This window comes from Perissodus microlepis, chromosome 8 (assembly GCF_051167445.1).
Source record: "Perissodus microlepis isolate ML-2025 ecotype Zambia chromosome 8, ASM5116744v1, whole genome shotgun sequence".
NCBI classification, from domain to species: Eukaryota; Metazoa; Chordata; class Actinopteri; order Cichliformes; family Cichlidae; genus Perissodus; species Perissodus microlepis.
The window spans coordinates 7675900-7693042 of NC_140468.1; the positions used below are offsets into that span (position 1 = coordinate 7675900).

At 40.2% G+C, this 17143-nt stretch overlaps 1 protein-coding gene across 1 annotated transcript in view; it reads right to left on the reverse strand.

Annotated features, from left to right (window-relative positions):
• The window catches only part of LOC146381312 (heparan sulfate glucosamine 3-O-sulfotransferase 3A1-like), a 35984-nt gene extending 25809 nt beyond the window's left edge, over window positions 1-10175 (reverse strand). Inside the window, exon 1 of the mRNA XM_084937286.1 lies at window positions 9304-10175. Within this exon, the coding sequence (XP_084793412.1) occupies window positions 9304-9872 (569 nt within the window). The 5' untranslated portion in view covers window positions 9873-10175. The remainder of the gene's footprint in view (window positions 1-9303) is intronic.
• Between the last annotated feature and the right edge of the window lie 6968 nt (window positions 10176-17143).

Here is a 17143-nt window from a genome sequence, read left to right on the forward strand (position 1 = left end):
GACAGCTTCTCAAAAGGACATTTTCTTTATAGGTAACTGATGTAATGTAAAGCTTCTACTAGAATTTGAATCCTCATTTTCCCTGCCACATTTCATCTCTTAATTATTGTCCACAACTAGGGCTGCCACGATTAGTCGACTAGTCACGATTACGTCGACTATTCGTCGACGACTAATTTAATAGTCGACGCGTCGTTTGAAGCTTTGTCAGATCCCAAAAGACGCAGGAATAAGTAGTAGGATTTAAGAGTGTAATAACGGACTGAAACAGGAGATGGCAGCACTGCATGTACAAGGATGCCAGCTGCCGTTAAACCCCGAAGAAGAAGAAGCTGTGTCCCAGAATTCATAGCGCAGCGCAGCTCAGTTTCCAACAATGGCAGCAGCTAGTTAGTTTTAATATTACTCTTATTATTCTTTCTGGGTCACAAAATAAATGTTTAACATATTTTCAGGCGAGAATGTAGCTGCGTAAACCTCAAATATCTGCTCAGTTTATCAAGACACCACATATTTTCAAAAGCACTCCGACGTTTTCAGAGACGTCTGTTACCCACCAGCTCGTTAGCTAGCCGAGGGCAAGGCTCACTAGAGCCGGTGAGAACACCGGACTCCCGGCAAATCGTTTTCAAACCCACCGCCGTCTTTCGCTACTCAGGTTAAACACGATATATAAGTCACTTAGACAACTTAAAAATGATATTATTTGGCTTTTTTTTTAGTATTTTATTTGTTCCTGAGTAAATCGGTTTGGCTGAGATTCAAGTTATAGTTTTTACACAGCTGAATAAACGTCAAGCAGACAACTGATTATCAGAAGTGTGAGATGCTCGAGAATATACTCCGGTGTCCTGTTATATTTTAGATAGCAAGGAGCAGACGGCTGAGTTTATTAAACTCCACTCCATTTTTTTTTAAAAAGCTCTTTTTTAAAGCAATGGGAGCAATGGGAATGTTCCTTCCAACTTCTATTAGCTAAACATGTTTCTTTGACAGCAATCTTCCTCCTGTCTAATGTACAGTCAGACCTAGTTACAGTCGCAATTACTAGTGTTCAGGTTAAGATTAATTGAATTACTGTGTGGCTTCTCTGCACTCCCCTGTGGGCACATCAATCACGGGCTCTGCGCTACACAGACCCTTTATCACCCTCTTCCATCTTTATGTAAAAAGACGCAGGTTGTGCTGTTGCACTCCATCTATCAATAAACGGGTCTTGGCTGGCAAACTCATTTTCTAACACATTCCTCTCCTTAATCAAGCTGCCAGACATCGTGCCGATAGTTAGCAAAAGCCTGTGTGCCATCTTTTCTCTAAATTAGCGAATTTAAAAACGGTATACCTGTGATTATAATGACTCCTGTTTGACTTGACAGTTGAAACCTAGGCTCTGTATGAGGTCATAGAACATTTGTGATACATTTTATTCGATGATTTGTAAAGACAAATCCCGCTGCATTATATAATGAAAGGCTCTTTTGTGACATGCAACCTTTTAAAATTGAAATACAAAAGACTTCACGTAAAGCGTTTGTTTGAACAGCTGGATTCCTCCTTGAGAAACCAGGTAGATTTCTCAAAAACGCACATGCAATGGATCTGCGGTGCTTCTGTCTGAATAAAGTAGCTCTCAAGTCAGATTATATGCCAGGCTGTCATTCTCTCTCCATTCAGCACCTCCATTATTAGCTATTTTAAAAATTGTGCAGGATTTCTGGTCCTGGTCTATAGTACTGCCAAACCCTAATCTTCTGCATGTTTTATTTCACTCATCACTACCATGCACCTCTTTGTTCAATATCTAGCAGGAATATACCGAATACACTGGATACAGAAGTGCTGAAAGCCTGAAAATAACATCTGAAGTAAATGATGTGTTGGCCTCTTAACTGGCCATGCCAAAAAAATGCCAATCCCTCATTTTAGATGGCTCAAACACCCAGACAAGCACATGTGCGCATTAAGTATACTGACAGTGTAATTCAATGTTCTGCATGGAGGCAGAGGTTGGGCAGTCAAACTAAAGTTGTGCCGGAGGTGCCGTCTGGCATTGCCCCTGCATGTCTGCAAGGCAAACTCTGCCAAAGCGACTGGCACTGGCCAAGCCCCTGATGGAGAGGGGGAAAAGGTTGTTTGGTGCCATCCTATCACCACACAAGCAGCTGCAGATAGCACACATGGCAAGTGTGACAAAGTCCATGCCTTTAAGCACAGAGGCAGAAAGGGAAACGATTCCAAGTGAGCCAGCAAGCTTAAAATAAGACACTTGAAAAGACAAAAAGGCTTTCCTGCTAAGCGAACACAAGCAAAAGGGTGGAAAGATGAACATCCAACGTCCTTGAATGCAAGCACTATAAACACTTAGAATTTGTAGGGATTTCTTTTAATTTACATGGACTTCAAATACCAGTCTGAGATTTTTGCCAGAAAATGGCAGAAAAAACGCTACAGTTGGAATGTAAAATGGAGGACCCAGGAGGAGAGGGCTTCCTTCTTTTTATTGGTTCCCAGGCTTTCCATAGCAGTGGTTCCCCCTCTCTTTCTGTCTGTCTGTCTTGTTCTCTCTAGCGGACAATATAGAAGGCTCCCTGTCCTGTGATAAATCTGTAGCCTGTGAGATGGGAAAGAGAGATCCATCACAGAGGCGTTGGTTTACCCTGCCAATCCGCACTACTGAGGGCTGTAACACGTACATGCTCAATCCATGCATCATTTCCCAAGCCCTTCTGTGCCCAAATAACACGGTTTTGGCTGCACGTTTCTAAAATCCTAAAGCACTCTGGCAAATCCTCTGAAAATCTTAATATGCATGAATTCTGGAGGTTGTTTTGTGGTTTGTTTACCTCGCTTCTATGAAGAGAGCTGACGGTCTAGTCTAAAACCCCTTGACTCTTCAGCGCCAAATGATAGGGTTACAGTCTTTCTTTGTTCAAGGAAGGATAACTCTTAACTTCCATCAACCTTGAAGTGCCATGAAGAAGGAAAAAGAAAAAACACAAATGTAGTACAGAAAGAAAATTGCAAACATGACTTTTTTCCCCATCCTTTCAGTCATACTGCTCAGCAGAGTGCCTGGAGGCAAAACTGCTGCGATGTTAGAAAACATTACCTGGCAGGTTTCCATGGAGTTGAAGGAAAATAAACATCGCTGACATTCATGGACATTGCTCTTAAAGCATTAAACCGGCAAAGGGCTGCAGGTATATTAGCTGAAAATAGAACAGCGGCCTTCAGAGTTAAAACAAAATGCTTTGAAAAGGTCAACCATCTCAACTGTACAATACAGCGATAGAAGTGATTACAGCGCTTCACAGGTTTACAGTGCAACGTATATTAGTACAGTCAAGCACGATAAAAAAAAAAAAAAACGACACAAATATTCCTTTTGAAATCTGAATCCCAGAATAATTGTCTAATGTACGGTTGACTACCTCGTAAAAAGGCCAACAGCTGCTAAGCTGAACAGGCCTGAGATACAACAGGGTCAAACAGGTTGCTGACTTGTGTACACATAAACCCAAATGTGAATAAACAACAGAATCCTAGAAACAATGTAATCTGACTCCAGTGTTACATTACCATCTGTTGGCTTTATGAACTCTGAGGGTGGCACATTCTGAGGCTGACCTTCCTGACTGCGATCAATCACCCTCCCTTTCCGCACATGCTCATTAAAGCTCTAAGAGGTCTGTGACACCTGAAATATTTAAAACAAAGAAACTTCCAAACTTCCTTCATCTTTGCTAGCTTTCAAGAAGACAGCAAACGCAACTTATTTTAGGTGCGTCAGGTGAATACATCAGGTGCGAGTGCCTAGTGGAGATCCAGGTGGTGTCTGCTGAGCACCCTGCACCTGCTGCCTGTCCTCACCCTCCCATTGGAGGGCAGATTCCCAGGATGCCACAGGGCAGCTGCTGACAGGCACTACTTTGGATATTTCCCTTGCTTCTATCTACCTCCCCTTCACGGGGCCCCATAGGGTCAGCTGCTAAGGCCAAGCAAAGATGTTAGAGGGGGTGGCGGAGGTCAAGAAGTTGGCGAGAGGGGGATGAGGGGGGGACTGTCAATGTGCGCTGCATGCCTTCGGGAGGAGGTGACCGTCCCAGTTTTACAATTATACCACACGATAATCACTTTCACAATCCAAAGGCAGCTCAGAGCTCATACTCAGGTCTCTGGTGATCATGTTACGTCCACTATGTGGGAGTGTGTGCCCTCTACAACCTCAGCCATGACCCCTCCACCTCTGTGCGTCCCCTCCACTCCACCTGCCTCTCGCAAACCTGCCTTTATGTTGCAAATGTACTTCTGCTCTAGGAAAAACAAACCCTTAAAACACGCCTTTCTGAAGATTTATGCTGAAATTACAATCATTCAGTCCTTAAAATATAATATAAAAAAATAAAAATAATATAAAATAAAATATTTACATTTAAACTCACAAGGTAAACCAACTGTAAAGCAGTTTTATGTATAATTTTTCTATGTTGGGCAGGAAAAAAACATTCCCTACCAAACTAAGTTCCACTCTTATGTCTAATTACGTCTAATTATGACGAAAAATGTCTAACCACATCAGAAAATCACCATCCTAAGTCATTTCCACAGCCCTTTAACAAGGTAACTTATAACTGCTTCGTATTTTCCAATGTGGCGTCAAAACAAGATAAATCAAACAGGAATTCCATTTGAGGAAATGGTTGAAATCTGTTTTTAAAATCTTCACAGTGCCTTGGAGAATAGATACAACAAATTGCTCCTTTCAAAGCATCTATAAAGAGACCATATTGATATATTTTTAAATGTCGCACACAGAGACTAATAAGGCCAGACAAACGGTCTAGGACGTTTCAAATACGATCATATTGCAAAATTCCAGATAGGCAAGTGAAGTAGAATCGGTATACACAGAGGTGCAAAGCTAGTGGGTGGCATGAACCGAATTATTTTCAAGTGAGCAGATCTATTTATGACTCGGAGGAACATGTCATTCCTGACCGGGATACACTTAAAAGTATTTAAAGTTGCACATAAATATAAATGTATACACGCTCTCACACGTGTTTTTCCTCATCTTCCAGCTGATCCAGCCACAAAACTAAATGTTTGCAAGTTTTATGTTTTTTTTTTTTTTTTTATCCAATTTCCATTTTTTATACTTGCTAAATTGTATGAATTTGTGACAGGCTAAAGATGCCGACAGTTAGTTTTTCATTATTAACAGCTAACCTCTCCCTTTTTGAGCCGTGTCATTCTTTCCACTAGTTCCCCCAAGCTGCTTCATTCTCAGAGTGAAAGGGGGAATATCAGGCAGCAGCAAACAGGACTGTAGTTTAAACTCTGCCACACAACTCACTGAAACCCATTGTAAACACACTGGAAAGAACAAAGTTGGAAGTTGGCCTCATTTCAATTCCTGGGAATTTACCAGCTTTTCACCATCAGACTTCACTTTTTAAATTTTATTTTAACAAATGGAGTTTCAAGATGAGTAACCTAATACAGAAAATTGTAATCAATTTAAAAAAACTAATAAAGTCCATTGCATTCAGGGGATTAAAATGTAGAAAGGACACATGTTATCACGACACACATTTACATCTGGACCTTTAAGTGTATTCAAAACAGAACGAGAATATTTTACTTGTTCCGTGTTCATTCACGTCCCTACTGTGACCGCCGTACGGCAAAGAAACACATATCAGGCTACAAAACACGGCTCGTTTCTAACAGAAGTCCCCGCTGGGTCACTGCTTTTATGATTAAAACCTGTTTTATAGCCATTACAGAACTTCCTTTCAAATATGGCCAGTTTTATGAACGGGGAAACCCCCTAATTTAATGTGTTTCTTTTTAGCTTTGCTTTTTTTTAAAAATCCGAGCATAATGTTTTCATTTGCTTTCTCGTGGCTTTAAGTATTACACGTATGAGAAAAATCATAGACGGAGACTTTAAAAATTTGCTGATACATAAGCTGCCAGTTTGTGGCCCTGTGTGTCCGTGTTAGTGCTTTAAAGACGAAATCCTGCATTTCTCCACTGAATACCGTTGTATTCTGTATTCTTTGTAATATGAATATATGTGCGGCAGAGCTGGCGGCACATTGCCCTTGTGTTTACCCATGCCCTTGTGGTCACACATGTTTGTAGGAAGGGTAATTAACCCATTAAGGGATCAGGTGAAGCCTAATCCAACCGGTCTGTGGACATCAAACAAAAAACTGCAATGGCAGGGTCTAGACAGGTGAAAGCTTGGGTGTTCAGTAACCTAAGTAGGGCAAAAACATAATAGTGACTACTCTGTAGCGCGGACCTCTGCTTTACTTCAGAGTACTTGTGCTTGACCTCCTTGTTCACTCTGAGTGTCCATTTCCACAACAAAAGCCTAATAGGTTGTGTGTGGTTATTCAGAGTAATGTGTAGTGAAATGTAACACTGACTGGTTGTGCAATTGGGCTGGGTGTTAGTTTCCTGTACAACAAAAGACCCAAATCTACCACGAGGACACAGCTGAGACATCTGAAATGCTCCTGTGGACGAGCGGTGCATGAAAAACCAGATATTTTACTTATTAAAAAAGCTAAAGAAAATATGGTTTTGCCTTAAAACTATTATTAAAATCTATTCCATTTCATTTTAACTGAGGTAAGGTCAACAAGTTGGATATGCTAGCTGGGAACACCCAAAAACACCCAACCAGAATCTAAACAAGTGCAGATGGTGAGTCGTAATTTTGCAAAAATACTCAGTTTTTTGGAAATGCGGTGAAGTTACAAGTTTAACCCCCCCCCCATGTTTCATGCTCGTACAGCTGTGGTGTCAATACTAAAACTTTTATCTTTCCTGGTAGACAGATTTTTGCATCATATCTTTTGGTGCGGAACCAACTTTTTAGGGCAGTTGAAGGAAATTCCAAGAACAAGCCAGACAAGTATAATTCTGGGAAAGCTGGAAAAGGATGCCAGAGATGTTGCCATGTCACATTAAGAGCTTAGAGGTGTTAAAATACGTTCCACGCATTCCCTTAGGAGACAGAGACGAGGGATTCACACTGAAGACACATGGTGTCCTTGACAATAAACAAAGTCTTCTAAAATGGAAGCCCCAGTGTTTTAAGTATTCACTGTTGCTAATGAAAAGAATCACATAATTCAAGAAATTGGACACAGTGATTAGTCACACAAATCTAGTCCTGTTTTCTACAAACACCAACAGTTTTTGGGGTGTATGTGGGGGGGTTGTCCACCAAGCAGTGTAGTCCTGGCACAAAGATTTCAGCCTATCGCATGTCAGACATGTTTTAAACATTCCCACAGCGTTGAAATCTTATAACCATTAGTAAAATGACAGTAGCTCCGAGGCACAGAGGCTGCACCGATTTTCAAGAGGGGATGGCAGACTTTAGCAATCAAATCGATTCCCCTGTTTCAACAAGTGCTTCTGAAGTGCACAAAAACACCTTCAGATGACCTCGGGCCAGCAACTTCAAATGGATTCAGCTCAATCAAACGCTTCCAAAAACCCACAAAACAGGAAGATTCTCAGACTGTAGAGGAGAGCTGACAAGATGAACTCCCGTAGAGTGGGCCGTGCTGTTGTAACAGTTATTTATGCCTCTTTCATTTCAAGGGTCTTTCTGTTTTAAATGGGCAGCATTAAGGCGAACCGGCACTAAGGTCTGTCCTTGGAGGCACGGTCCAAATTCCAGAGAATCTTGGCAACTCCTCGGGATAGATGGGACCCTTATGGATATAAAACCTCACAATGGATGAATAGGTAAACAGAAGGGTGTGAAAGAGTGATGGCAAAAAGAGAATGTTCACTCTCAGAGAGGCACAAAGAGGGAGGTGTGTGAGTGGGAGATGGGAGAAAGCCAGAGTGTTTGGGGGAGGAAGGGTGGGAGGGTGAAAAGGAGAAGGGTCTGGAGGGAGTTGTTGGTGAGAGTTAAAGTTTTGTCTCCAGGCTTTTAGAGGGTGCTGCGTGTAGTGCTAACTCAATCAAAAGGTGAATTATACCTCCTGAGACACTCAGGTAACCTTTCATTATGGCCCTAATCCTTCTTAATAACAGAGCCGCAATGTCGGCAATGCCCCATTACACAGAGAACCACTGAGAGGAAGAGCCATTATTCCCCACAGGCCTGTGGAAATGTGAACACAAAACACTCACTCACACACACTCGCACTGACAGATGAAATCAATCACAAATTTGACTTGAGTGAGAAAAACGCATCGCACTCCGTCACTGGGAAATTGAGACATTGAAGGAGGGTAGTGTGTTTATGCGGGATCTGTGTTTAGACTTCCACTTTTGCCAGACAAGATTTAAAGTGATCAGAATTAACACTCAAGTAATGCTGTGTGTCGAGAAAAAGAAAGAAAACGTCGGCAAGGCAAGGAAGTTGTGGGTTTTTATTTATTTATTTTTTGTCTTTGTTTTTTTTAACATTCAAAGTTATTTATTTTTTATTACACACACGGACAAACTTTGTCCTGATGCCACAAAAACGCAGTCAAAAACCTTCACTGCTGTAATTTTTCTTCAGTAAATAGTTCTAATTCAGCTTTTGTTGATGAAGAGTTTTTCACTTTCTCTGGGTTTTTATAAAAGCACATGAGACTGACAATCTTGGATAAAGCCTCATGTCTGAGTTTTGTTTTTTAAATCCCCTTGATAAATAATTAACTTGTGAAATCTCCGTTTAAGGTCTTCGCTGAACTTACCACATACATTGAAGTATTCACTACTAAATTATTAAAGGTGAAAGAAATTGATTGAGAAAATTACTCCTCAACACTCTGATTTTTTTTTTTAAATACTTTGATTTACCCTTGTCTTATTTCCCAGCCTAATGAAGCCTTAAACTCTGACTCCACTATGGCTCGAACCAAAGCAACTTAAAAGGCAGTCAACCCCAAAATGTGAAACAAAATGAGCAGCCCGATAACATCTAATGAAAACAGGCCTAATGTAGCTTTCATAAATCAACAGACTGTCCTCAGTGCTTATTCCAGCTGCAATTAGGCTACCTCTATAAAAGCTGAGATGTTAAATAAAGATTTCTGGGTTATGAGGAACAGCCTTTATCAGTGATGTGGTTGTGGGGGGAAATAAAATGCTGGAAAAACACAATCTATCATCGTGGCAATTTAATGACCGAAAACATTGCACAGATTTCAATGAGACTGATAATAAAGTTGGGGAATGTTCAGGCGTAATATTAACTGAAGTGTTTAAATTGTGTGTGAGAGTGTGTGTTTTCGCTCTCTCTTTATAAAAAAATTACTTTATTAAATATTCACCTGTACCACTCCAGCCCGTTGTGGTAGTTTCGGTCGAAGAAGTGCGGCTCGGCTCCCACGGCTCTGATGTCAGGATGAACCCGAAGAAACTCAAGCAGAGCCCGGGTCCCTCCTTTCTTTACCCCGATGATGAGAGCCTGAGGTAGCTTCTTGCTCCCCTCCCCGAGCGGACTGACTTTACCTGCGAACCTGGGCGACACTCTCCTGGAAACTACTAAATCCGGAGGTGGCAGCACGAGAGCCTCTTCGGGCAGCTCCGAATCCTGCGTCGCGCGCTCATCCGCGAGGACCTGTGAGGTGCGCGCGGCGGTCCCGTAGCGGTTCAACTCCGATCCGCCAGTCCATTCATATACCAGTCTCTTGGTCCTCAGCGAACTCAGGTCCTCGAAAAGACCAGCAGTCCGACTAGACGAGCCTCCGGGCGGTGAGTTGCCGGTGGTGGTGGTGCAGCTTTCGGTGAGGAGGTGCAGGAGGAAAAAAGAGGCGAGGAGGGAGCACAGCATGACCACCGCTTTCCTGAAGATGCCTCGGGACGGGGGGTCCAGTTTAGTGATGCGGCTAAAAGCCATACCGGTCCCTTGGTGGTCGGTGCAGGAGCCACAGCCATGCTAGGCGCACATCACTGAGTCTTCTTGCCATGAAGGAACTAAAGGAAGTGTCTACATCCACAGTAAGCTGTGGATAACACCTCAATCTCCTCCAAAAGTGCCAAATGATGGATGCCTGCTGTGAACAGGTGTTAAGAACTTGCCCCAATAACTGTGCCACAGTATCCCCTGAAAGGTGAGCGTACAGCGAATCATACACACAGGTAATAAAGTCTGTGCTATCCTTGCTCTGTAAAGGATGCTACCACATCTCTCCCTGACATACCAGCAGCACGTGTATAGAGTTGTAAACTTGTCTCCCACGTCAAGTTTCTTGACAGGCACCTCCCTGGCCAATAATATCAAGAGAGAAGCAGATAGGAGCCAATGATATTCCAGGTGGGGGCGGGGACACTGTTGCACAGCCACTCTGCGAAATTAGATGGCATCTGCATGTGCAAATTAAAGTTAAAATTATCCGACGGGGGGAATGCTACACACTAAAATACACGGTAGAAAAAAGTACAAAGAGATAAGCGAAAATCCTAAATAAAGGCAGATATGCGCATTTCAGAAAATGACCTTAAGGAGGTTAGGCTTAATTAAGCCTAACCTCCTTAAGGTCATTTTCTGAGTTTTAAAAGAATGATCATATACACTATAACTAGTAAAATACAGTCAAATTCTCAAAACATTATAATGCATAATAATAAACTCTTGAAGGTTTGAAACACACATTAAGCTAAACACACACTACTTCGTCTGTCATGCTTGCAGGAACAATTTTGCAAATGTTAAGTGCACCATTCCCTCTAAAATTACTGTGGTAGCATCTACCCAGATGACAAAATCACTCCTCAAATCCCCAAGACACTCACTTTTTTCTGCCAGTGAGAGGGAGACATGCAACCTAAGTGGGGCCACCAAAGAAGATGGCCTCTGCCATGAACTCCTTTTTATAACACATAGAAGAACAAAAAAAGTGAAATAATGATAACGGGACACATTATTTCTTTACAAGTGAACAAGAACAGAACCAAATGTTTCACATCTGCTCCTGCATTTTGGGTATTAGCATGAGAATGTGCAGGCAGTGCTTCAATGCCTGCACAGCTCACTGCTTGAGAAAGCTGATGGAGACCTCAACACTGGGCAGTATTGCCAGTGCCAGATGTCCCCCCATGTTGTTGAAACAGTACAAAGGGGGTGTCTCGCATTTAACCAACCACACCCCGTGTCTTTTCTCTGTCTCTCTGACATTGGAGGGATGTCCAACCCCTTCAAACCAACCATTATGACTCCCAGCATTCCCTAGCAGGGGTCAAATGGCTTCACATTTCTGTTTATCATAGACGGACACTGTTAAAATAATGATGCTCAAAAAGAGAATGGTCTCAGGACAATTGAAATGCTCAAAGTTTTTAGATTTATTTATTTATACACCTCCCCAAAATTGCTCCAAGACCAGAGGTCACAAGATAAATTCGAGGGGTCACACATGATTAATGGGAAAATAGATAATCCAAAATACATGTCCACACGAAGCAGTGCTTATAAAATCTGTAGTCTCACACTTTTAGTCCAGCAGTTTTATGCAGCAGTTAGACGATCCATAATCGTAGTAAAAAAATAATCATATGTTAGAAAACATTGTTATAACTAAAATCTTGCATTCAAAACATTACATAGTGTTTGAGTAAAACACAAAGTGTAAAAGTACTACTAGCAAAGTAATAATTTGCTTTCTCAAAATGCAGCAGAATGTCCCCTTGGAATAATTTTGGTTTTTTATATATATATATATATATATATATATATATATATATATATAGCGCTTTGGGGTCCTTAGGGACTAGAAAAGCGCTATACAAATACAGGCCATTTACCATTTACCATTTTTATATATATATATACATATATATATATATATATATGTGTGTGTGTATATATATATATATATATATATATATATATATATGTGTGTATATATATATGTGTGTATATATATATATATGTGTGTGTGTATATATATATATATATATATATATATATATATATATATATATGTGTGTATGTATATATATATATATATATATATAATAGCAGCTTAGCACTGATTCATTAATGTGTACAAAAATATATATTTTAGTGTTATTTTTTAAAAAATATTTTCATCTAATATTGGGCAGTTAATCCTTAAACAATCAAATGGTTTAATATTTGTATTTTTTTTTCTTTCTTTTTTTTTGGATCATTGTGAAATCAATAGAGTAAAGTCTATACTTCCTGCTGAAATGTGGCAAAATAATGGCATAAAACAGAAAACCTCATGTAACTAATGTATGTGAATGTGTCCCTTAAAGGTACCATAGATACAATTTGAACACATTTACTTAAGTAATAATTAACTATTTTTTTGGAATAATAATTTATTTATGGAATACGATAGAATTGCATTGACACGATAATTTTGATTATTTGGTTTTAATGGGCTCTTAAAAGATGACTATTTGATGTTCTCTTATATCAGCTTTAATGGAGGTAGACAAGGGAGAAGAATAAAAGGAACAAAAACAGTCAGGACAGTTCTTAAAAATGTCTTTTTCCAAGGTTTTATGTGTTTTAAGTTACTACACAGTTTGAGGAAGGGAGCTCATATTAGCTCAATACATCACACATATTAAACTTGTGACAAGGGGAAATACATTTCATAAGGCGTATCATGTTTCATTAAATCAACTAAGCTAGGAATCACTAATTCAAAGTCGTTGATTATTCTGATACTGCTGTTGTCATCAGCAGCTCCTGAGCAGGAGCTCTTTCATGGGCGTATCCTGTGCCTACTTTGAGTCGGGACTAATGTTTGTGTGCCGACACATACTTCCATTAAAAAAAAAACAAAAAGCCAAAAAGAAAAAACCAAAAAACAGCATTTGGTGTGTAATTACACACCCAGACATTGGTGCTTTTAGAAAAATGTGCAAGCAGTCTGGAAGGCATGTAAAAACGTAATTCTGCTTTCATCTTCACCATTTATCCAAATTGCACCACTATGGTTGCACTGGAATCTTGGATGCAGATTTTAGGGTTTCAAGTTTAAAAAGGGAGCACAAACACAAACTGTTTGTTATGCTTTGAATATATTCTTGCATTTTTACTTTGCATAATGGATAAACTCCCAAGAAATGCTGTGAGAAAGCAAGCATGCGCCAGGGGACAAACCAAATAAGGAATGGCGGGGCTATGTGTTTCTGATTGTTGTTTCATAGAAATGTATTAACCATACCGAGGCTAGTGCATTAGCTCTCTCAAATGCACCATCAACGGTGAGAATATACTCATGCAGGAACTGTTTCCATTGCTTAGCTGGCCAAGTAGTTAGACTGTGTGTCTCAACCATACACATAATCTCAAGACAGGTTTATGAATTGAGGTTTGGGGGCTGCCAGTTTAGAGGAGACATCTTTACTGCCAGTATTACAGCTTTACATTTTTTTGACCTGAAACCTGTGGTGATAAAATTCTTTTTTTTTTTAAATTAATTTTGAATTCACAGCGCAATATTTCTTTTTAGACTGGAATTAGAAGTCTTCTTTTAATGGATAAGAGAGTGAGATAGATATTGAAATATTGTCACAAAAGTATAATGTTTCACGAGGCAAACACGGCTACAAGCAGATGCAGTGAGTAAAAATGTTTTACAAGTGGAAATTGTATCGAGATAATTTATGACATGCTCCATGCTTGAACTGCAACCGGTGTTAAAAAATTTCCACACAAGCAAAGCGCCTTGGCACCAAATGTTTGTCCCCTAAAACCATCTCATTTTGAGAGAAACTGAAATGGCATTACCCACTTAGGGGCTCAATTAGATAAATTAGTAGAAACATAAAACATACAGACTGTAACTATAATGACAACCTATTGTATATATTCAAATATAGCGACATTCACCAATTCTCATAAGCAACATATTTATAATATTACATAATGCATGCAAATTTCAAATGCTGTCCTTGCACGTATGTGTATGCTGTGTGAGCTCTGACTCAGTGTTTACCTGAAACAGGGTGTTTTATTTCCTCAGCGCGAGGGGAAATGTGCTCCCTCTATATACACAGCTGTTGGCCATTCATAGTGGTTGGGCTCTTCTGGTCTATTGGCAGGCCGTGCGCAGCGCAGGAAGGGTTTCTATTGAGCACGGAAACCCAAATAAATTGTGCTCTTAATCAGATTAATGCTCATCTGAAGTGGGTTATTTCTCTGAACAGACTCAAAATGTCAACATACATCCAATTTGAATAAAGCACACGAGTAATTACTCTCCACTCATCAAAGCATTATTGTCAGAGCTTTGTTTGATAATGTTTGGAGCAGCAGCAGCAGAAAAGGAGGACATCACACGTACAGTAAAAATGCATTTTGATTTATAGATGTTACCATTATTTTAAAGGGAATATTGTAAAACTCAGGTTTTTAAATATCCTACAAAACTGATGTAATTTGTTTTAAAGCTATTATCCAAAACTATCGTCATTTATATTTTAAAACAAAGCCAAACAAACATTTGGGCAATGGGAGGTGATAAATTCAAACTTAACGACGTGCACTCTAGCTGAAATAACTCATCCTGGAGTTTGTGTATGGAGCGCTTCATTCTGTGTCACATTCCTTCCTCTAAGAGGCAGCAGGATGCAACTGATTATGAGAGAGGCAGGCAGGATGGGGAGGGGAAGGGCCTGACAGGGTCAGACTGTTGCGTGGCTGCGTGTCCAGATCTCTTGACTTTCGGTAATCAGGCTGGTGTGGGTAAAACAAGGTTAATTGTCCAGAACAACTGTCCAGAATAATCTTTGCTCAGTTGGAAAATAAAATCATGGTCAAGGCATGTGCACTGAGTATGAAATGTAACCTAGAAATGCTCCACATGGGAAATTTGTAGCAGGGATTAAACTCTCCACTGTTTCAACATGAGATGTATTCTCAGTACTTAAAGCCCCTGAAGACTTGGTTTGTAATCTCCAGTATTTATCTATAACACTGAATACTGAGCAACAATCAAAAACTGAAGCATGCTGGGGTCAGATGAAGGTTCTGCAGATGTGGCAGTCGGCTTGCAACTAAGTAAATAACTCCAATAAATCACATCAAATTCAGTATACTATACATAAAGAAGTATGCAGTCTTATAGTTTATTAACCGAGTAGATTTCACTTGAAACCAGCCAGACAAGCAAGAATCTAAACACAAATGCAGGAATTAACCTGAAATGACCAAAGCTGTTCTAAGTGACAGAGATGGGTGTATTTAGCATGATCTCGGATCGTAAATTTAGCTGCACTGGCTCTCCATTAACTTCAGAGTCTACTTAACTTAAGATTTTGGTTTTGACTTACAAGCACCAGCACATTCGGTGAACTTTTACATCCATACAACCCCAGCAGGTCCCTGAGGTCATGTGATCAGGGCCTGCCTGCTGTGCATCATGGAAGGCTGTGAACTAAAGAAGACAGAGCTTTTGCAACAATGGCCCCGAGACTCTAGAACTCGCTCGCTATGAGCCCGAGATCTTTGGATCTCTTTTAAAAAGCAGCTAAAATGACATCTTTTGAAACTTGCTTACTTTTTACTAACACTTTCTTTTGTTTTTTGGAGTATTTCTGTTCTGAAGCACTTTGTGATATTTATTTCTTAAAGTGTTCCCTGACACTTTAGGTGTCTTTTATTCTTTTTCATTCCTCAGCATTACCATTTACAACCATTCTGGTGGACAACATCGATATAGAAAAGACTCACAAAGTCTTACTCTGTTGATGTCCTGACCCTGCTTAGTTCCTGGGATGAGGCCAAAATGTGGAGATGGTGCTGGGTAATATGGGATTGATATTGGTGTCCAAATGACCAGCACTGATGATGCATCACATGAGCCCATTAGAGCATCGTTGGACAACATGCTGTGTTCATTAAAAAGCAATATGTGAAAGTCTGATCTGCCATTTCCTGCAGATTAGTATCTGCTCATACATTCAAAGACGACAGCTAAGCTGTGGGTTGTTTTAGCCTCCACAGGGCAGTATAATCACAAAGCATAGCTCTACCAACTGTGAGTACGAATTAACCATGTTGCTAACTGAGCTTGAAATTGTGTGGAATATGAGGTTAGGGCCTACAATCTGGCCAAAATATCTTCATGCTGTTTTCTGTCTTAACGCCATGATGGAACCCAAGCAAAATCAATTAAAGAAACCATTTGTTGAATCAGGTGTTTTTCTGCATGGGTGCAACAATGGTATGACTTTTCTATTTTTTTTCGTGTCCCACCGAATATCTCTGACCTGATGTATTTGCAATATATGCAGAGCAGAATCTGTCTTTTTGTTGGCACTCAACCATGATTCATGTCAAGTAATTGACAAAATACAGTATCACGGAACATATGGAAATTATATTAGCACTAGGAGTGAATATGTGATGTTGTGATTTTAAGGCATGTTGTGCAACCACAATTGGGACTTAATTCATGTTTTTGATGATGTCATAGCAATCAGACTCATTTTAAGCAATTCTCAGAGTTGCACAGTAGATACAAATCACTAGCAATATCATCTTGTGCCTGTTCTTGTTCCCTCTCACCTGTTTTTCCTTGGAAGTGATATCAATCAGTCTTGACACTTCTGTTTATGAATGAGCTCGGTTTTGTGTGGTCCTCAGCCCACATGATATGTGAGTGTAACCCAGCCTTTCCCCCAATGGACATCCGAGAGTCAGAACAACATCCAAAACAAACGACGTCAGGTTGTGTGATTATTGTGCATAGTTAAATTAATTCTTTGTGAAAGCAAAGCAGAGGGTGACAGGCTGCTGTCATGGCAGAAAACCTGAAGGTGTGCAGCTTGATGTATGGAAAAAGACTGGTTTGGAGATCGTAGCCCACCCGCCGTCCCATTAATGAGCACTCTAAAGAGTTTATGAATGGCGATGCATCAACAGACAAGCCTGCAGTACTGGATATGGTGGATATTGCCTTACCTCTAGAGAGAGCTCAGTTGCTAATGACAAATGGACGGCTGAAGTAACTGGACAGATATTTATCTCTTAACATTTTACCCCACAAATATTCCATCTTCCTAAGCCATCTGTGAGATGTGCTCATATATTAAAGTAAACGTTTTAAAGCTGTTATATAGAAGACATTTTTTTTCTTCATCCGAGCAGCAGCCCGGCTGGAAACCACACACTCTGAAAACACCTGA